Source organism: Poromitra crassiceps (assembly GCF_964638095.1).
Source record: "Poromitra crassiceps genome assembly, chromosome: 3".
NCBI lineage: Eukaryota > Metazoa > Chordata > Actinopteri > Beryciformes > Melamphaidae > Poromitra > Poromitra crassiceps.
Window position 1 is genome coordinate 72,368,967 of NC_139625.1, and position 22,761 is coordinate 72,391,727.

Sequence of the window (22,761 nt, forward strand, 5' to 3'; positions counted from 1 at the left end):
CCCACAACATGCAGGGTAGTCCAACAGACTTCTATAAAACTCCCACAACATGCAGGGTAGTCCAATAGACTTCTATAGAACTCCCACAACATGCAGGGTAGTCCAACAGACTTCTATCAAACTCCCACAACATGCAGGGTAGTCCAATAGACTTCTATAGAACTCTCACAACATGCAGGGTAGTCCAATAGACTTCTATAGAACTCTCACAACATGCAGGGTAGTCCAATAGACTTCTATAGAACTCTCACAACATGCAGGGTAGTCCAACAGACTTCTATAAAACTCCCACAACATGCAGGTAGTCTAATAGACTTCTATAAAACTCCCACAACATCCAATAGACTGCTATTTATAGAACTCCCACAACGTGCAGGGTAGTCCAATAGACTGCTATAGAATTCCTACAACATGCAGGGTAGTCTAATAGACTTATATAGAACTCACACAACGTGCAGGGTAGTCCAATAACCTTCTATAGAACTCCCACACCATGCAGGGTAGTCCAATAGACTAGAACTCCCACAATGTGCAGGGTAGTCTAATAGACTTCTATAGAACTCCCACAATGTGCAGGGTAGTCTGATAGACTTCTATAGAACTCCCACATCATCTGAAATAGACACCACGGGAGTGTGAAAATGACATTTCAACCGTAACCTACATTTCAATTTTCGTTATTTTAGCCTAATCCAGACCATTTCTCTAACCTCAACCAACATTTCACTGAGTACCAAGTATTTCTCTGATTACTTCACAGTCAAGAACTGCCAAGATAGTGACTCGGAATTCCATTAGCAATCAATCACAAGGAAAGGAAACCCAGGAGGGATGAGTGAGATAGAATCAAAACATTGTTCCATTTGAACATCTACACAGTAACAATGCCTCTGATTGCCAGACAGTGACATTATCCGTCTCATCAGATTGCAGATAATTATCCAATCGCCTTTCCCCTCACACATGATTGGATAATTTATTCCAATTTACTTATAACAATTTGAATTGTGTTATCATCATCTACAGCCATTAACTGAAATTGGGTAAAATCACAAGCGTCTCTAATCTCACAATCTAAAAGCCTGTTCTGTTTCAAATATATTAGAGTAATCTAATGAATGAATGAATGAATGAATTCATTCATTCATACATTTTTATTTTTCCAAAAGTTGCAATCTGCTACTGTGTGATTATGGTAAATTGTAGCAGATTAGAATTACCCAACTCTGTAGTCTACTCAGTGGTTCCAAAAGTGGGGGTCGGGACCCCACTGGGTGGGTCGCGAGATGATTTCCAGAATGTGTGAAATTGGCCTAAATAATGTGTAAACCACAGAATGTGTGAAATACAATGTAAAAACTATTGAATTTTAACATTTTAACTATAATTGTTACATTTTGATTGTTTTGTTTATGAAATTATCAGCATGTGCACACAAACGTTTGTATTCTTCATCCACCTCCGGGGATAGTGGGGGTCGCAAGCCTCTGGCACTGTTATTTTGAAGGTCGGGGGCTGAAAAGTTTGGGAACTCTTTGTACTAACTAGATGTTGAGCCCCACTGGGTGATGTTCCAAGCTAGAGTGGACTGAAGTGCCCTCTTGTGTTGGCTCTCATAACTGCAGTCTGGCTTGAGTCATTCCCTCACTTGTCAGCCAGAATTAGATGGGCCCCGCTGAAATATGGGCTTGATAAAAAATAATATGGTGCTCAAAGTTCAATGGCTCATCTCATGAGTGTAGAGGCATATGCTGACCTACATTGATGATGGGTTTTTGCAAACGCATCAAGCTTTTCTTCTGGGGTGGGATGCCTAATTTTCTATATTAGCCTATAGTCGCTCCCGTATTCTAAAATGTTATTTTTGTAATTAAGATCCAATATCTAACAACTAGACATTCCATAATGAGTTTTATTTGATATCAGATATAATTTCTCCTGAGTGATGGCTATGCCATTCTAGAAGTAAACAGGAGACTGTTTGACCACACTTATCTGGATAGTTTAATGCTGATACTGCACTCAAATTTGTTTCAGGGAATACAAAAGTGAGAAGAGTAGTCAATAGATATCCAATGTCTGGGATAGGGTTAGGTTAAGGTCGGGGTAGTCTTGCTGGCCAGCCTCCTCTCCCTTCCGTCCGAGGAGTCTGGCGCCGCAGGTCTCCATAGTGGGATTGCGATGGGCAGCACTTAGCGGCAGTGCCCTTGGAAAATAGTTTCAAACAATCCAACTTGCCGTTTTCAGCGTGTAGCAACGAGCTAGCGTGTAGGTTTCTGCCGTTAGCTTGCTAGCTAGTTAGCGTTGTTGTTTTCACTGAGGCGGCAGGGCACTATTTACAGCGACACACAGGGAGGAGGGAGCGGAAGCCGCTCTGATTGACATGGTCGGAGCCAATGACAGAGTTTGTAATAAGCCGGGAGCGGACATCCGGCTGCCACCGAAACAGTCGCTCGAATGGGAGAGCAGAGTAGAGCAGGGGAAGGTTTATCCCAGTTATGGAGACCTGCGGCGCCAGACTCCTCGGACGGAAGGGAGAGGAGGCTGGCCAGCAAGACTAAGTTCGGGGTTAAGGTTATCTATTGTTGGAAATCTGCTTTTTGTCACCTGATAGTGGAGCATCAACACTGGACTATATCCAAGTGAAGCATATGGGCAGCTCTTCTTTTCATCATCTGATTTGAAATTTCACATTCACTAAACTGACTAAAGTGGTATTTGCTTGACTGCCCACATCTACAGAGTCGAAAAGGAAAATTATACATATCCGTCTCTTCTCAATATCTGCTTGGTCAGGCATCACTGAACACGTCTTGCGTCCTTCTTTATCTGGCAGGTGAGCGGTTGGCTGACTTTACCATCACACTCGCATTGGCCCTTGACCTCCTCTGTCACGTGACCACACCCCTTCCTTCACATCCAATCCCGACATGGAACCCATCAAGGTCCAATCAGAAGGCGGACTGAATGTGACTCTCACCATTAGGCTCCTGATGCACGGCAAGGTATGAGGACCCTACCAAAAAGATTCTTCTTCTTTTTTGACCAAGTTTTTCCCCCTCCCATTTTGTCTCTATTTGTACTCCCCAACACCCGCTGCTGTCCGTTGCTCCACCCCTCTGCCGGTCTGGGGAGAGCCTTAGACTAGCACGTTCCTCCGATACATGTGCAGTCGCTAGCCACTTCTTTTCACCTGACAGCGAGGCATTTCAACGGCAGGACGTAGCGCGTGGGATGATCACGATATTCCCCCAAGTTCCCCTACTCCCTGAACAGGTCCCCCTACCGATCAGAGGAGGCACTATAGTGCCGCAACCAGGACACATAGCCCACCGGCTTCCTACCCACAGACACAGCCAATTGTGTCTGTGTGTCTGACGAAGCCGGAAGTACCGCTGCCAGGAATTGAACCCGGATCTTCGCGGTTGTTGGCGAGTGCTTTTACTTCTACACTACCCAGACCAGACCCCCCCCAAAAGGTTTTCTGAATTCATATTCTTATTTACTCCCTTCCCCACTCTTTTGACTGGTGTTATTTCCTTCAGAAGTACACCATTTTCAATTAGCTGTCAAAAGAAGATAGATAAAATAGATCCAGCGCAAGTTTTCTCAGCCCCTGTGGCATGCCTGAAATTGATTTTGTGTGCTTGCTTGCAGGAGGTTGGAAGCATCATTGGAAAGGTACTCATCATCATCATCACAACAAAAAAACAATTAAAACAACATCATGCCTGTAGCCAAGACACATCAGCACCTGAACACTGTTCTGTTTTGTTTCAGAAAGGAGAAACGGTGAAGAAGATGCGTGAAGAGGTAAGTGGAGCTTTTCTGTAAATGTCCTGTAAATGTCATTCTTGTAACTTTTGAAGCTTTCCCTACAATAGCTATTTTTGCTCATAAATATGACCTCTTTGTTTGCACATAGAGCGGTGCCCGTATCAACATCTCTGAGGGGAACTGCCCTGAACGGATAGTCACTATCACCGGGCCAACAGATGCTATTTTCAAGGCCTTTGCCATGATAGCCTACAAGTTTGAGGAGGTACAACATTTATCATCCAAACACGACACACAAGTCACTTTTTAGAACTACCAAGCTATACTGAGCCTACTAATATTAGGGTATATCTGCACCCTTTGTTATTACATTGGAACACAGCATTGGTGAAGTTAGTGTAGAAAAGAAATCTATGTAACCTTGCAACACCTTTTGAAAGAGGGATAGCACAGCACCCTATGTTTAGGTGCCCTAATTACCAGGGAGCTTTGAGCCATACCGAATCAAACTGTCCTAGAACACTATTGATAAACATGTGCTATGATATCCTGCCATACACTCTTATGAGGTGGAAAAACGATAAAAGATGCTCATTCCCAGACATAGACAGATGTAGCCAAAACAAATCTAATTTTAACTAAGGTAATGAAATTGTATTGATCAATGTGGGGAAATGAAGTTGTTGCAGCAGCAAATTAAGTAATATGACTCAGCAGAGGGGAGAATAGAATATAAGCACAGAAAACACTTTATTTGGGTAGTCCTCTATACAGAGTCTACAGAGTATTTGTAACATTTCATCAGCTTATTAGTTGACATTCAACAAATCAACTGTTTGTTCAACAAGTTGACCACAGAGGATCTACTGTATAGTAGGCTATACTGTATGGAGTTTATGAGAATTCATGAACATACCTACATATTACCGGGGTGTGGAACAGGAAGCAAAGGGAATCCTATTGAATGTCAACTAATAAGCTGTTGAAATGTTACAAAATACTCTGTAGACTCTGTAGGCGGACTATCTAAATTAAGTGTTACCTTAATGTAGCATGTATATGTGTATAAACTGAAAAATAAATCGTAAAATATACAACTCAGTATGTATGAAATGTGGAACCATTGTGAAAAAAACAACATAGTTACAACATACTAAATATCTTCTCCTGTGGGAGACGTAGCATTTCTGCAGTGCTAATGCATGCTGCAGTGCTGACGCATGCTAAATGCAGGAAGGTGGATTTCTTCAAAGGCTAAGCCTGCACTGGACAGGCTAAGCCTGCACTGGACAGGCTAAGCCTGCACTGGACAACCTAAGCCTGCACTGGACAGGCTAAGCCTACACTGGACAGGCTAAGCCTACACTGGACAGCCTAAGCCTGCACTGGACAGGGTGTGAAGAACAAAGTATCTGTCCCATAAAGCATCCTCTCCCCCCCTCAGGATATAATCAACTCCATGAGCAACAGCCCGGCCACCAGCAAGCCTCCTGTCACCCTGAGGCTGGTTGTCCCGGCCAGCCAGTGTGGCTCCCTCATTGGCAAAGGAGGATCCAAGATCAAAGAAATGAGAGAGGTACCGTACAGACTATACACATCCTGCTGCTGCATCCATTGCAAAAGTATTGAATTGCACAATGAAAAATGTGATTGCCTTAACTTTGCATCTTGACTTGTGGTGTGAGAGCGTGAATGTACACAGCACACAAATATGCTAAATGAAGCAACATGTGAACAATTTCACATGTTGATGTTGCAGATATAAAGATAAATGCTCCTTGTGCAAAATGTTCAATGCTCATTTTGGTGATATATCCCACCGCTTAAATCACATCAGTCTCAAGTCAATGGGTTGTTTGTAACAGATGCACCAATGTGTATGCTATGCAGCATTGCATGAATGCAATAGCCTGACATTATAATAAGAAATGTAGATGTCACTGGCTATTATGGTATGTGATCATTGTACATTATTGTAATTTTTAATTTTTAATAAAATACAATATTTTATCATTAAAAAAATAGATGCATATCTTAATGCTGTAACTGTAGATAAAACAGCATTATGAATCTGGTATGAGACTATTAGCACTGCAGTTGCTATCAGTGAGACTAGACATTAAGCTATTAAGTCTAAAGAAATCCCGTCCTCAAGCCAAAAAAGAAAATGATAAATATTATTAGAGTGTTTAGCATGGTGATATATTACCTCTACACTGGCCCTTTCTGTTGGATCTCTGCTCTAAGTACCCAGCATGCTCATATCTATTGTGAAAATTGGACTTTAAGGGGACCGAGGGGTGTAGGTGCTGTGCCAGAAACTGGTGTTCAAGGAAATAAGTTCTATCAGTGCTCAATTCCTCCAGGTCACCAATAGAAGCCAATAAATGTCATAGATTACATAATGCCCCTTTAACTTGTCATATCATGTAATATGTGTGTAGCGCACTCGTGATCTCAGTTCTCTTGTTAAAACAATATGTGGATTAAATATCCTTCTCACCTCCAGTCCACAGGAGCTCAGGTCCAGGTGGCAGGGGACATGCTGCCCAACTCCACAGAGAGGGCAGTGACCATCTCAGGGGCCCCAGAAGCCATCATCCAGTGTGTCAAACAGATATGTGTGGTCATGCTTGAGGTAGAGTATGGGAGGGGGGGGATTCAAGGGAATGTTACTTACAATGTCTAGAAGAAAGATGACAGTACTTACTTGCTGAAATATAGTCCTTGCTAAATTAGCTTGCTGGCTAGTTAGCCTAACCTGATGCTGCCAGATGGTTTGTTTCACAGAACTGGGAACTCGATCTTGGAAACCAGTTAAAAGGGGGCAAGCACATTCAAAAAATACTTGTTAGGTGATTGGATGAACCATCTGTCTATCAACGTCTGTCACAGGCTAGTCTTGCTGGCCAGCCTCTCCTCCCTTCCGTGGAGAGGAGTCTGGCGGTGTAGGTCTCCATTGTGGAATTGCGATGGGCGGTGCTTAGCGGCAGTGCCCTTGGAAAATAGTTTCCAACAATCCAACATGCTATTTTCAGCGTGTAGCAACGAGCTAGGGTGTAGGTTTCTGCCGTTAGCTTGCTAGCTAGTTAATGTTGTTGTTTTCACTGCACTATTTACAGCAACACACAGAGCGGGGGGAGCGGAAGCCGTTCTGATTGACATGGTCGGAGCCAATGACAGAGCTTGTAATAAGCCGGGAGCGGACATCCGGCAGCGACTGAAACAGTCGCTCCAATGGGGAGCAGCTGTAGAGCAGGGGAGGGCTTATCCAGTAGCCTGTTTCCATACAGCCAGACTCCTCTCCCGGAAGGGAGGGGAGGCCAGCAAGGCTAGTCACGGGCTAACTTCAACCAGTTAGCACCGCCTCCTCCTTCCTTGGATGCTGATTGGTCCGCACTAATGGTGGAGCCGAGTCAAACGCATAACTGGCAGCATGGCAACATGGATTTCTCGTGCTAGCTAAGAAAGATAAAAAACCAGTGCTTTGGTGTAGAAGGGCTATAAATCATTTGTGCACAACATTCTATAAAATTTCAAAATAAAATATAACAAAAATAATTAGTGCACAACCATTCTCCAACGGCCCTCCATGATGGCACCTGCGGTGGTTCCCACATGATTTGTGAAGCAATTGTAATGTCTTGTAATTGTAATTGTAATAAATACTAAAGGAAGTGTTTATTTTAATTATTATGAGTCACAATTAGCCAGTTGAAAGTGAGGTACCGGGTAAATAAGCACTGCAGTAGACATTGATGTCAGCATGTACGCACAGTGAAGAGCACTTTGTGTGAATGTCACAGGTTGTCTCCTCCTAAGGCACTGCCCCCCTTGGTCTCAGTTTATTCTTTCTTTCTTTCTTTCTTTCCCACTGCTCTAACACTCTCCACGTCTCACCCCCCTTCTTGTCCCCCAACCCTCTCCTTTGCTCTCCCCAGTCCCCACCGAAAGGTGCCACCATCCCCTACCGCCCCAAGCCTGCCTCCACCCCTGTCATTTTTTCAGGTGGCCAGGTAAGAGCAGACCCACTGGGGGCGTCCACAGCCAACCTCAGCCTCTTACTGCAGCACCAGCCACTGCCTGTTAGTGTCACACCAGGTTTTACTCACTTCTCCTCCCTACCTCACTACCCCACACCCAGCCTCAACTAGCATGAAACCATCACTGCTATCTATTGTACCCTCACAACCATCCACCCCCTCCAGCCACTCGCAGCACAACTGGGTTAAATTACATTTGTGGTTAACAAAGGACTTGAACCAGTTTGGTATCAAAACGATGTGATAAAGGAATGTAGAATGTTTTTGGGAGATTGCCAAACTTAGCTGTTGGGTGATGAGAACATGGACACCATGCCTGTGTTCCCAGATGGTTCAACAGTACTCCATTTTCCACGTAACCTGGCGCTGCCAGATGGTTTGTTTGATCTCATGATCTCGCGTGAATCCAGCTGCTTCCAAGCTTATTTCCCAGGGTTCTTCAGTACCATTACCTTGGCAGAAAAGCTGTGGTTCTTTGGCTCCTCCCATTGAGGTTTGACTCAACCAGAGAGATAATCTCTGCCTCCAGAGCAGTTCTGCCTCAGAAATGTTTAGCATAATTTTGTTAAGCAATCGTAGGTGACAAGCATTAGCATGCTAAAGTGTTATCATGGAGCACTGGAATGGAATGAACAATCTACTGAGGACACACATGTTCTTATCAGTTCCCCATTTCTTACAACCAAAATGAAATTTAAAGCAATAATTTATTGGAGTTCACCGGTCCCAGGTGCACTCAATCAGCAGGCAGAGCAGGAGAGTGAGAGGGCCATCACAGCCAATAATTTTTCTATTCTATTTGTGACATTATATATTGCAAAAATCATTGAGCTTTTACTGTGAGGATGTATTTTATTCTTTTAAGCTGTCTAGTGTCTACACAAAAATGGCTTTGGCGATGGATTGAGCAGACATAGTGGGAGAAAGCAGGCAGCTTTGGGTGCTGCAGGTTGATGTGTCGATCACAGATGGGGGATCTTAACGGCTCGTTTTTCCTTCCTGCTGGCGCGGTGCCAGACCTTGCCTATATAGCCTCGAATCACACAGGCACACGGAGAATGGCTGTTATTTGTACAGCTCGCAGAGATGGGAAGTAACTAAGTACAAATACTTTGTCAGTGTAGCTACTTAAAGGAACACTCCGCGCTTTTTCAACCAGCTTTGTATAATTACAAAATCAATCAGACGAATGTCAACAGTTTTGCAGGCATTCATTTAGGGTGCTTTCTCACTGGCGCCCCGGTACCGTTCCCGAGCACACTTGTTCCCAAATTGCCCCCAGTTTTGGAACATTTGATGAGTGTGAACGTTGTGTTGCATTCCGTTCCGTTCCGTGCCCGGGTGCGCAACAGGAAACCGTGACAGGATCCACTTCAAAAGGTGGTCTGGGGAGCGCTTTGGCGTGCCCGGGCACGGAAGACTTGTGAGTGTGAAAGCCAACCGTTCCGAACCTCATAGAGACACTGCGGAACGCGTCATCATTCAGAAACCACGCCCAAAACGGGGGAAAACACAAACTCCCATCCAATCCTGGCGTTCTCCTATGTCGCGTGCATGGTCGGGTATTGCACAAAAAGATCGTATAATACGGAAGATGAACACTCCAACTTACTTAATTGACAGCAACATCCACATTTTTCTTCTCGCCAATTCTCAATGGCTTCCTTGTTTTGCTCAGGAGTAGCCTACAAAAAAACATTAACTGGCGATTTTTTACATTTGTTGTCTGTGCAGCCCAACACACAACAGCTTTTAGCTATGTTTAATTCAAGGAAAATGACGCTGGTGTGTGGAAATGAACGGAGCTTTCCCCCGTGATGGGCGTGGCCTATTTCATGCAGTGTCTCTATTCACCTTATACTTTGCCCATACAAGGACGCTTCTGCATGACGTCATTTCGTAATGGTCTTTCCGGTTTTAAACACGGAAGTAGAGTACGCCTACCGCAGTCATTTAGACTTGCCAAAAAGCTGTTTTCAAGCTAAAAAAACCAAACTGTTTTAAAGTTTTAATATTTGTCGGGTGAGAACGTAACATATATGTGACCAGTTTATCAGAATAAGCCTATTGGAAATCCTTAACGAGCAGCGAGGACTGGGAGCGCTGACTGTGCTGACACCAGTCGGACTAGCTATCTGTCAAACCCTACTACTGGCAGTGAGAAAACACTGTCGACGTGCTTTTGTAACTAACGTTAAATGCCGACCGGGTACAGCCATCGGCTCCTCGCAGCAGTAACGTTATGAACATGTAACTGAAGTTGGCGGCAGTGTAGCTTAATTCTGAATGTTGCCAAACTTCATTCATACTGACGTTTTATTTTGAAAATGGCCGCCAACTATCGCTGAACCGGAAGAACAAATACGTTAGGTCGAACGCGGAAGAGAGAAAAAGTGGGCGTGGTGAATAAGGTGAATAGACAACAAACGGGCGACAATAAACTCCAGGCATAGTTGATGACACAAGTGCACTCTGTTCCGTTTCCGAGCGTGGAAGAAATGCTAAATGTGAAAGCTGACTAGCAGGGGAGAGGGGAGGGGGGCAATCGTTCCGGCTATCGTTCCGGAACGGAACGAAAGCAATCGTTCCCAGTGAGAAAGCAACCTTAAAGCCTTCTTTTTTATATGATATGTAGGCAGTGGTGGCCCAATGGTTAGAAAAGTGGCAGGATAAATCTGGGTGGGGAAAGTCAAAAGGCAGCGCTTGCCCCTCCCTCATTACCACCACTGAGGTGCCCTTGAGCAAGGCCCTTAACCACAACTGCTCCAGTGGAGCTGCTCAGTGGCCAACAGATCAGACTGTGGTTGTACTGGGCAGCTTCCAGGTATGAATGTGTGTGTGAATCTGAACAGGGCACTCCTGAAAAAGAGAGCATTGCTCTCAGTTTGACTCCCCCTGTATAAATAAAGGTTAAAAAAAGAATCCAAATTCGAAGGATCATCATTAGTTTGTCACTTACAACTGAACCAAAAAGACTAAGATTCACTGAACTGACCCAATTTCCTGGTGTGTCATCATCAGGCATTTTATTTTTGTCCTTAGGGTCCACTATTGGCCCAGTTGCGACTGGTGTTGAAATGAAATTTAGCCCAGTTCTGACCTCCGTGGCCCCGCCCCCTATAAGCACACAATCACTAGGTCAAGACACTTCATTCCCATCGGGACCTTCCTCCCCCCACTGTCTGAGTCGATCCCTATGGGTCTACAGTAGTTCAACTGGGTCTGATTGATGAATACTGGTAGTTGGAGAATATGACAGGGAGTCTACTGCATGACTTTCTAGTAACCTGTCTAAAATATAGCTTAAGAAGTATATCAAGTGAGTCGATCAAGTGCCACATAGGTTTACAAAGTTTTATAAACAGCATTTGGGACCATACCAAACATTTTCATTATGCCAAGAAAATGTCAGCAGGTATCATAACTCAAATCCTAGCTGGGCTTTAGATAGATTGGCTAGATGGGTTTGTTATGTAGCCCAAGTGCTTTTGATTTGATGAAAATTGATGATACATGTGTTATTTATTTGATCAATCAATCAATCAATCAATCAATCAATCAATCACTAAATTTTATATTTATATAGTGCCAAATCATAACAAGAGTTATCTCAAGGCGCTTTAGAAATAGAGCAGGTAGAAGACCAGGCTCTTTATTTTAGACGCAACAATTGAAACAATTTTCACATGCACTGGTGATTATACTGCAATATATAAGTACAGACATACAGTAGTATTTCTTGAAGTGTTGTATATTGCAGATTCCTAGTGGTGTGGTGGTGATTGAGTTATTGAGATAACAATAAACCCTTCCTCTCATGTTTACAGGCTTACACCATTCAAGGACAGTACGCCATCCCCCATCCAGATGTGAGTGCCAACCTCATGAGGCAGTCTTCACTGCGCTCTCCATACTTCTTTCTCTCTGCATCCAAATGTCTCTCTTCTTCCTCTCTTTCGGCCTCAGGCTCTCACTCTCTTTCCATTCCTATTAATATTAATTGTTAATATTAATACAGCGTCTTTTTTCTGATATGTAATTCTTGTATCTTCTAACTCTTCTGACTCTCGCCCCTCCCCTACCTTGCGTTTGGTGTCAAACTTCACGGGGCTTGGCCTGCAGTAGTTAAGCTAGTTAAGTTACCGTACTATTTTCTTTAAAGCTGTAATAGGCAACTTCACACTTCCACGGCCTCAGCTGGAAGCGAGAGATAGACTGTTTGAATCTTTTAATATTTGAAGAACTTCAGAGATCATGTAACGACATTGTGCATTCCTAATTCCCAATCTTTTTTTTCCATCTTTGTAGCTGGTAGGGATAGAGATTTAAAAAAACTGCGGCTTTAACCAGCAGGGATGCAGTTCTAATAGGGAATAATTCAACAAACTTCAATCATATCCTACAGCAGGGGTTTTCAGTGAGAGGCGGGCCTCCCCAGGGTGGCCCCAAACCGTTTGAGGGGAGGCACAGTGAATGGAAATGAAAGAAATATTACATTAGTTATTACATTAGTTATCAAAAGGCGATCCCATGGAATAACCGAAATGTGTGTGATTTGCTTAAAGAGATAGTTCAGAGATACGGTTTTGGGATTTTACCATTTTCCCACTTTCCCAGAGTTCAGACACTAATAAATGCCTTCAGACAGACTTTATTTTATGTATTTGGTTATCTTGGCTCAATTGTTGAGCGGCAATGGGATCAAATAACATAATCATGGTGGGGAGGTGGGGCTTTGTCCAAGCGTCAGTGTCTGAGGGGAGGCCCACAGTCTCAGACTTTGAAAACCTCTGCTATGCAGTAATAAGAATGCAAAGTTTCTGCATGGTTGTGTGTGTGTGTGTGTGTGTGTGTGTGAGTGAGAGAGCAGAAATTGTGTTCAGCCACAGCTATGCCACATGGGATCACGCTGAATCTTTCAGGAAGTGTAAAGAGCACGCCTGCGGGTGACCTAATGGAGCCAGATTATTGACTTCAGTAATTAGGGCCGACTAAAATAGGCAACAATGGTTAATTAGTGGCCAAAATGAGTCAACACAGGTTCAGCTCCATGGAGAGCTCAATTCCATTCGGTAGCTACTGATGGAGCTCACCTGAGTGGAGGAGCACAGCTGAGCAGAGTTGAAATCAGCCACGGAAGTGGACTATGAAAACCCTCTGGGGAGAAAGAAGAGAGGCTGCATGCCAACTCTGTGAGCGAGGTCTGACTAAATGTCCAGCGATTGTGTAATAAGTATCAGAATCAGAACTATAATAAGAATGCAAAGTCCCTGTGTGTGAATTTGTGAGTGAGTGAGTGAGTGAGTGACTGAGTGACTGAGTGAGTGACTGAGTGAGTGAGTGAGTGACTGAGTGAGTGAGTGACTGAGTGAGTGACTGAGTGAGTGAGTGACTGAGTGAGTGACTGAGTGAGTGAGTGAGTGAGTGACTGAGTGAGTGAGTGAGTGACTGAGTGAGTGAGTGACTGAGTGAGTGAGTGACTGAGTGACTGAGTGAGTGAGTGAGTGACTGAGTGAGTGACTGAGTGACTGAGTGAGTGAGTGACTGAGTGAGTGACTGAGTGAGTGACTGAGTGACTGAGTGAGTGAGTGAGTGACTGAGTGACTGAGTGAGTGAGTGAGTTAGTGACTGAGTGAGTGAGTGAGTGAGTGACTGAGTGAGTGACTGAGTGAGTGAGTGAGTGAGTGAGTGAGTGACTGAGTGAGTTAGTGACTGAGTGAGTGAGTGACTGAGTGAGTGAGTGACTGAGTGAGTGACTGACTGACTGACTGACTGAGTGAGTGACTGAGTGAGTGAGTGAGTGACTGAGTGAGTGAGCGAGTTGGAATAATATGAAAATCAACTGATGGAACAGTAATCATGCAATGCAATATTTGATCTTTGACAAGACATCAAATTGGTCACATGAAACACCATCTCCCCATTCTCAGGCCAAGTCCTTTATGAGTTTCTATTCTACTCTACCTCTGCTCCTTCACCTCTCTGTGTTGTTACTTTTCCCCAGATCCTCTCTCTACTCTCGTAGCGTCTCTGACCGACCTGTGTGTGTGTGTGCGTGTGTATACTGTATGTGCGCGCGCGGGTGTGTGTTTTTAACGATGACCTCATAGCTCTGCTGTCCTCCTCCTCCCCCCCCCAACAGTTGAGCAAGCTCCACCAGTTGGCTATGCAGCAAACCCCCTTTACCCCCCTCGGACAGACCACCCCTGCCTTCCCCGGTACGTACCCACCTACACGACCACCCTCTTTACCGAAGCTCCTTCTGTCGTTTTTACCTGTAGAGACAAACACACTATTCCTCCTTTTTTCTCTTTCTTTTCTTTTTCCTTTCACTGTCCTTCACTTCTTCTTGTCGTTCTCCTCCTATTGGCCTCTGTGGTGCACCGCCAGTGACATGGCCTGCTGGTGGTCTGCTCTTGTTGATGTTGAGGTTTCTTCACTTTTTGTTTTGTTGCTATTTATCGGTTTTCTTTTAGATTTTTCCTCAGCATCCTTTTTGAAGTGATGCGATTGCCTCCAGTTTTTTTGTTTCCATTTCGATGACTGAATATAATGGCAGATGGTTGCAGTGTTCTACATGTAAGACTCGAGCCCAGGATTCAGACTTGAGTCCAAGACCTGGACTCATTTTCAGGACTTGTGACTCGACTTGGACTTGAGCACTGATGACTTGGACTTGGACTCAAGCATTCATGCATTCAGACTCGGAAGTTGGAGATAAGGACTCGGACTTGTTCATTGATAAATACTTTAGTTTTCTTGTAATAGCCCCTAATAATTTGGCATAAGATCAAGTATACGGGTAACTATATTAATACTGTGACTCATGTTCAGTAACTCTGGACTCGGGTAATGGGGACTCGACTGACTCTTCTTTGGTGACTCAGACTTGGACTTGGACTGGAACACTGGGAACTGGAGACTCGACAAGGACTTGAGATATACAGGAGTGACTTGAGTACAGCACTGGATGGTGGGTATGTTATACACAGTGACTTGAGTACAGCACTGGATGGTGGGTATGTTATACACAGTGACTTGAGTACAGCACTGGATGGTGGGTATGTTATACACAGTGTTCAGGCCTGGGCCACAGCAGTGCTATGGGTCAAAGGGCAGGGAAAGGAGGTTTTGCCCTGGTTTGGACAAAACGTGTTGTTCCAGAGCTGCAGTGCATTAACCCCGTCACTCCCATGATGTGCCAAACTCTATTTGATGTCCTGTCCCTCCCCTCCTCTCTCCTTCTCTGCTCCCTGTGTTCAGCAGCAGGTATGGATGCCAGTAACCAGGCCAGTACTCATGAACTCACCATTCCCAATGATGTGAGTACATTTGTGGTAATGTGCCACATGTCCAAATGTGAGGAGGAAAAATGCTTTTTGTTCTGTAGGTGTCATTTCTCCCAGACTGAGATTAATAGTAAACAAAGTATCAAACTGCACTGTAATTCAAAACTGTAAAAACCCTTTGTCACTGCCAGAGGTTCAATTATTGATTTATCTTTTGGAAAGTTGTTCAACTGGGTTATTGTCTAAATATGAGAAATAGCAGACTCTGCCTCAAATGATGGATTATGGCACAATATAGAAACTTTTCAGAAAAGTTGGCATGATATTCCATGAATTCTACTATTTTGGAGTGTTAAAGGTTGGAAGCCAGTGATGAATCAACAAAAAATGCTCATTAAAAAATGTCAGGAATATGCTCCTATCAAAGCACAAATGATGGTTTATCATCTTTCAACATGGCTTCCTTTTGAATCTGACAACAGATCAGTTGCAACGAACGAACATCTCCCCTTCCAGACCAGAGTTATACTACAGTCAAAGGCAGTTGGCTGTGTAAAATGAATGCCGTTAATGGAACGGACTTGTTTGACCATAATAAGAAGTATTAATTTCTTGTCTGAGAAGTTACTGTTGGAACAGTGACAACGATTGGCTCAGATGCATCATAGAAAATCCATGTTCAGTCAAATGGCCTCAGACCAAAATGTGTGCGTCCATATCTTGTTCATGCACTAGCCATCCTAAGTCCTGCCCCCATTTTCTTCCCAGCTAATAGGCTGCATAATCGGGCGCCAGGGAACCAAAATCAACGAGATCCGTCAGATGTCTGGAGCGCAGATCAAAATTGCTAACGCCATGGAAGGGTCATCGGAGCGCCAGATCACCATCACAGGGACCCCCGCCAACATCAGCCTGGCCCAGTACCTCATTAACGCAAGGTCAGTGCCCACCGCTTGTCAATCAAGGGTTGGAGGTGCTGTTGTAAACTGAGAGAAAAAGGTTTCTCCTTATTTCACCCTGTACTGTACCATGACTGTTGTTTGTTTTGTTGTAAATTTTTGATGGTACTATTTATAGTTACAAACCGCAACATTTCATCCTGAGGGAGGTAGTGTATTGTTACAGTAGTCCCATCCTCCCCCCCAGTTGCTCAAGTTCCCAACACTGGTCACTCACCTTGATGAGCTGTACTGGGCCTTGAATCTAGTCTGAGGCTGAGGGAACAGACGTCCGTAAAGCCTCCACAGGGGGTGGAGAAGCAGCCAGTGAACACAACCAATCTGCAATGAAAAGAAAAGCAGTGCTGATGTTCACCGTGTTTTTGAACAGCCCACTTTTGATGCATTTGATGCATGCAGAACAGCAAACTACTTTGATCTTTACTGTTCTCTTGTTTCTGCTTTCCTCACTTCCCTGTGATGTGGCTGCTAGCTACACCTTGGTACATGTAGCTGCAACCAAGCTGACCACTGGCCACACCTAAAGTCATTCAAATTAAAATTGAAAGGCCAATTTCAAATCAGGGAATTTTGGCACGAGCACACACAGACTGCTACACACTGATAATGTATAATACCCTAAAACCCTATTATGTTTTTGTTTTTTTACAAAACAATACATAGCATCTTCCGTGAATCCACCATACTTGTGTTTAAAGTGGAGGAGTATGAGTTTTGGTAATGCTTCATTTGACAGCACCTGTGTGCAACACGGAATTGAACTTGGAACCTTCGGTGTGGGAGGAGGACGTTCTAGCAAGGCGGGTAAAGCCCATGGGCTCTAGCATCTGTCACTAGAGCGTCTCTTGAGGTGTCGGGGAGTGAGGGTTATTTACAGCACAGCACTACCCACTACCGTTATGCCCACATACAACATGAGGCAACTCAAAGACACAAAAACACTAGCTCATGTTTGTCCCGTCTCCAGACAGAAATTGGGGTCAAATTGAGGCCATTAGGAAAATGAGGAAAAGGGAAATGAGTGTCTCCTTTCCCATCATCATCCCCCGCTGCCCAGGTTCAGAGATGTGGCGGCCATGTGGAACGACCCATCCTCCATGACCACATCCTGAGATCCCTGACTGACTGGCTCCTCCGTTCGGCCCTTTCCAACGACTGACGACCGCAGCAGACAACCCTTCGGACTCTGGCTCTGGCTCTCTGAAAACCTTGACCATCCCTTCGCCCTGGTTCACCGTTGTTTATACATCAGGGAGGGTCGGGCACTCATTTGTTTCAGAGGGCCAAAAAAAAATCTCTGTTGATTAGTTTTTTAGAGAACTGTTGAAGCATGTTGAATGTTTAATAGGAAAAACTTGTGTTAAACTTTCTTTCTTTCTTTCTTTCTTCTTCTGCCTCTCTCTCTCTATTGCTTTCTCTATCTCTGTCAGTGCTGCGTCATAGAACATCAGTATCCATTTAAAAGTATAAAAAAAAGTAACTGTAAAAGATTGACAATTTTGTAGAACGTAGTTATTTTATTATTAAAGCTGCTAAGTGATGCTATCGGCAGAGTGTGTGGTGGGATGTAGCCAAATTATCAAATTTCAATATTGTAATGCTATTTTGAAAAGTGATATTTTTAAAATATGTTTAACTGCTTTGGTCCTACTCCTGATTTGCATCTTTGTCTATACAAATCCAATCTTTACCCGTAACTCTTTGCTGCATCACATGACCCTTTTAAGCCAATGGTATCGCTCCTGGAGCCTCCCTTCTTGTGTCTATTTACATTATTGCTTATATTGCATGTGTTCAGTGGTGTAACATTGTGTATTTGAGTAAACCTGTTCAGTGTACGTGTTTCTTCAAATGTTATAGTATCTTTGTGGTCCAGATCTTCTCCATAAACATTTTCAATATTTTTGGCCATTCACGTCTAGTCCTACTCCCTGCCCAAATGAAAAACTTTCCGACATTGACTCCTTATATTAACACCAATTATTAGTATAGATGCATGAATGGAAATTATTGACAAATCAGTGGCTAAAACACTGTATCCATGATTGAAAATTAAAATGATTGTTTACTAACTTATTATTATATTTGTTTTGTACAAGGACTATTGTGACTTGGCACATTAGTCGACTACGCGGAGCTCATGCAATAGACTATTCAACACTTTACTCTGGACTGCCTCTTATGTGGGAGGAATTAGTTGGACTTAAAAACCAATAGCCTCAGAATTGGACTAGCTCATTTGTTTCTCTCATATTGCTAGTCTCACCCCACCTCCCCATTCTCAAAGGCCCTAATTTTTCATATATATTCATGTTCCCTTAAATTGTGTACCATAGTTAACATTACCAAGCCATTTTTGTCATGCCAGAGCCTAGCCGGTCTTTTTCATTGAAAATGGCCGTGGTTTTTCTGCTTCCCAGCGGCGAAACAGCGCCCTCTCTAATGTGGCTACGGGTGGAAACCCGTAATTACACATCCCGAAGAACAGAAATTACAGGCTCTGGCATGACAAAAACAGCTCGGTATTGGAAACAACGCAATATTTAAGAAAACAAATAGCCCGGTTCGACGGACAACAACCTTGGGTTTAAGGCAAGTGGCTTACTGTTTTATTGTGATTGCTACATGTGTACAGTATGAAAAAGTAGGGCCTTTATGAATGGAGTCCGTAGTGAAATGTCGGGGGGGTTGTGTGAGACTAGCGATATGAGAGAAATGAAGGAGCTAGTTGAATTCTGAGGCAAAAAAAAGTGCTGTGTCCAAACTTAACGACTTTCTTCCCTTGTCCACAGCACAGTGATAGCAGTAGACTGCTGTTTTTACCTGGCAACGTGTTTTATGGTTGAGGTGGAGGTTTTTGTGAGGGAGCAAGGAATAAGGGAAAGAAGCCAAACTAAGCGGCGACGAGGCGTAAGTTTTTGGACGAAGCCGAATGGTATTTTTGGGGCAAAGGAATGTTCAGGGGTTCGTTGGGGGGAACCCGCGGGGCCTGGGCGGACGTGACCACTCAGTCTCTTTTTCACGATTGTTCATCTGTCATGTTCTTTTTTCTTTTCTTTTTTTTGTTTTGTCATACGGTTGATTTGATGCTTTAGGTTTGAATGTCTTTTATTGTCATGACTATGTCAGGAACTTAATTGTTTTTATTTAAAGGACAGGTTGGATGACAATTCCTGCTTCGCTGGCTTTTGCGCCACAGTAAAACCAGTATGTATTTATTAATGGTGATGCACATATGACTTTTGTTTGTTGACCATGAAACTTAAGCTTTTTTTTATGTATTGTATTTCATTTTTAGAGGGAGGTGTGGGTGATATTTGGTATGATATGATGCAGTCGATGATCCCTAGCATATACTCAAGAGGATGCTCTAAAAATATTGGACAGTTGAGTCATTTCATTTCTGAGCTTCAGCTGAGCTCAATTACAGTAAGTGTTGACGCATACAAACAGCTGTTGAATGTTATTGTCTAATCACTTTCCAACTTGTTTCAAACACAGCAACATTCTGCATTTTCAATGTAGCCTACATGTCTCAATTTGTTCATGCATACACTACTTTCTTTTTCAGTAGCCTACAGTATGCCAAGCTTAACTTAGGGTCTTAAGCGCTTTGATGATATAAATGTGATTATGTAAATGGACCAAATACTGTATTAACTATATACTGAACAATGCATAGTCAATGATTATTCTGCAATAATTCTTACATGTTGATGTCAATTGAAGTAGTAGTAGTACTAGCATTGAAATCATGGGTTTGTGTTATGTTTCTTTTTTTTCTTTTTTAAGTTGCCATAGCTTGTACTTTAATGGAATGATTGTCATATGAACAAGTTGAATTATGTTTGGGCAAACTTGCTTTTTAGAACAGTTCAACTGAAAGATAGAACAGTAATACCTACAGTAAGAGGGCATTCTTTTTCTGAAGTAGCCAGGATCAGAGTAGGCTAAAGAACATCAGGGTATTATTGTTTTTATACAATGGCTATCAACACATGCATATGTTCGAAAAGTTTTCTCCACTATGGTATACAAGAATAAAGCAGGAGAAAACAAGATAGATTTCTATGACTCTCCCTCATTACCACAAGAGTTAGCATAAAGCATGGCTATACAAGCTTTATAGGGATTATTAGCACAGAACACGTATTTGACAAATAGGATTTGTTGGCTGAAGCTGCCCATTGTATAATATGTATTTGATTATTAGGAATATTGAGTTTTTAGTGATGGCGGTGTGATTTCAATGACATCAATATTCATGTGTTACTCAGTGTTTAAAAAAAACGTATTTACATTTGTGTATATGCCTGAGTATACAGTACAACTCTGAAACAGACTGCAACTGATGCAATAATAGGGTACAATGTGCAATTATTTATTCAGTTATTTCCTTATTAGCATAGATTACAGGGGAATTGTGTGGCTTATTGAAAGTGATTTTTCAAATTTATCCACTTTCCATGCGGCAGCAACAACAGAACAAAAATATTAGACTTTTTTTTTTCTTCAGCTTTTGTTTGTGTGTGTGTTGCAGTTTGGAAAAAAGTGATAGAGCTTGGTAACTATTTTCAATTGGTTTATTTGCGATGTGCAGATCTATATTAGTTGTGAGTAATTAGGTTTTAATTTCAAAGTGTTGGTAAATATAAAAACAAATAAAGTTTCATTTTTGCTTTCTGTGATCTGTTTTTGTCTTGTGTCTCATTGGTGTCTGTCTACGGTTGTTACTTCTTAAAGCGAATGCTTGACTTCACACCATTTGCATATACATAGTCCAGTTGGACCACAGTCTGAGATAGGCTTATACCCCCCGGAACAAATTTGATACAGTTATTGAATACAGCTAATTATTGTATGACAAGCCATTATGGTAATTAGATGAGGGAATTTAAATGATGGTGAATCTCATCTCCCCATTATAGAAAGACAGCAATTCTGAGTCTCAAACCAAACTCATGTTTTTTTTTACTGTGAAAGTTAAGTTTTCATCTTCAGCAAAGGTTTTTCTTATTTCACCATGACCAAAACCATAACCCAAACAGTTGCCTAAACCGAACCGAACCTCAATCCAAACCTTAGCCAAAGTTATTTTACTGTACATGCCTAAACTTTAGCTGTTAGCTAACATTTTCAGGTGAAAATGGCATGTATATTGTGTTATTATAATCCTTTCCTGGTGAGATAGATAGATACGTAGATACTGTAGATAGATAGAAAGATAGAAAGAAAGAAAGATAGATACTGTAGATAGATAGAAAGATAGAAATAAAGAAATAAAGAAAGATAGATAGATGGATAGATAGATAGATAGATAGATAGATAGATAGATAGATAGATAGATACATAGATACCTCCAACAACAAAGGACAGCATCAGTAAAAGGGGTCATTTTGACGTTCTCATATAACTGCCTCTGCCTTTGAACCCACATATTGCTTTTCAGTGGTGGAATTCAAGCATCACTACACAGACAGTGATACAGACAAGTGATACAGCACCTCAGATTTACTCAATAATGCAACATCTCCTGTGCTATTACATCAACTAAAAGACACCTATGCAAAAACCTGTCTAGGATGTTAAACAGGGGTGGGAGAGAGTGGAGAAAACAGAAAAAGTGAGTGCTCAACTCACATGGCCCTATCTTGGTACAGGCAATATCCCCTATTTGTGATTGCGCACCTGTTTGCGTGCCTTAACGATAGCAGTCCGCCAGGCGCAAGTGTCCAGGTATACCGAGTTTTGCGAGTCCGAGTACAAAAGTTAACTTTCTTGTATTCATTCAATCAACCCTTATTCTTTTTCAGGGCCGCAGGGACTTTGTGCCTTTCCCAGCAGACACTATGCAGGCAGGAAAACAGCCAGCCAAGTTCCATTGAAAATTCTTTATCGTTGATCGTGTTGTTAGTCACAACACCCTGCAGCTTAAATCAATTCCTCCTTTTTCCTTTACAACTTCAGCAAGAAACCAGACTGCGATGTCTGGGTGTGAGTGAAGAATGTGCTCTCTTCAGTCAATGTACCTGCTTCAGTAAGGGTTAAGAATGAAGTATCAGCATATGCAGTGTCAGAGAACCTGCTTCCATGGCCGTAACTAGCTATGAGGACGGGGAGGTCCTCCCCTAATATTTCAGAGAAAAAAATAAAACAATCTGCATGGAAAAGCATGAAAAACACGGGATCGCTTTTATTTTGAAACGAAAGGCAGGTCAGGCAGGAAGTCATCTGACGCCGCGTCCGCGGTAACTTCATTCCGAGAGAGCAGCAGCATGGTGGTGAGTGATGACTGTCTGTCTGCCTGGCGAGATAATTGAAGGTGAGCGAGCTGCGAGACAGTGAGCGAGTGAACGACAGACAGTGAGTGACACTGACAGATTTTTTAGCAACAACCAAGAAAGTAAGTGTCTAGTCTGTCTCTTAAGTAATGTTACCTGTGTGACACGTTGGGATGCTACTGGCTAATCATGCATGATGCCAATTGTCAAGCTCCCGAAGTCAGGTATGCAGGTGGCTATATGCATGGTTTCAGTTTCATGACCCAAGTAACAAAAAGAGGTGGTGTAAAGTTAAAAACAACATAATATATTTTATTTTATTTTTCACTCGTTCCTATCAGGAATAAATAAATGTCCCTCTGTATGTTTTTTTTATTATCGATGATGACTTTGTGTGTTGTGTACGGCTTGG

The 22,761-nt window shown here is 42.7% G+C and overlaps 1 protein-coding gene across 2 annotated transcripts; it reads left to right on the forward strand.

The window, feature by feature from the left end:
* Positions 1-2,930: 2,930 nt before the first annotated feature.
* Positions 2,931-17,180, forward strand: LOC310774135 (poly(rC)-binding protein 3-like; the record flags this gene model as incomplete). 2 transcript variants are annotated; one of them, XM_083634207.1, is made up of 12 exons in its annotated part: positions 2,931-3,005; positions 3,658-3,681; positions 3,781-3,813; positions 3,926-4,042; positions 5,222-5,353; positions 6,287-6,415; positions 7,719-7,862; positions 11,648-11,689; positions 13,963-14,038; positions 15,090-15,142; positions 15,878-16,047; positions 17,126-17,180. In XM_083634207.1, the coding sequence occupies 12 exons, from the start codon at positions 2,931-2,933 to the stop codon at positions 17,178-17,180; spliced, it is 1,050 nt and encodes a 349-aa protein (XP_083490333.1). The 2 variants fall into 2 exon arrangements, with proteins under 2 accessions (XP_083490333.1, XP_083490334.1); XM_083634208.1 differs by having other exon boundaries at positions 7,719-7,793; positions 15,084-15,142.
* Between the last annotated feature and the right edge of the window lie 5,581 nt (positions 17,181-22,761).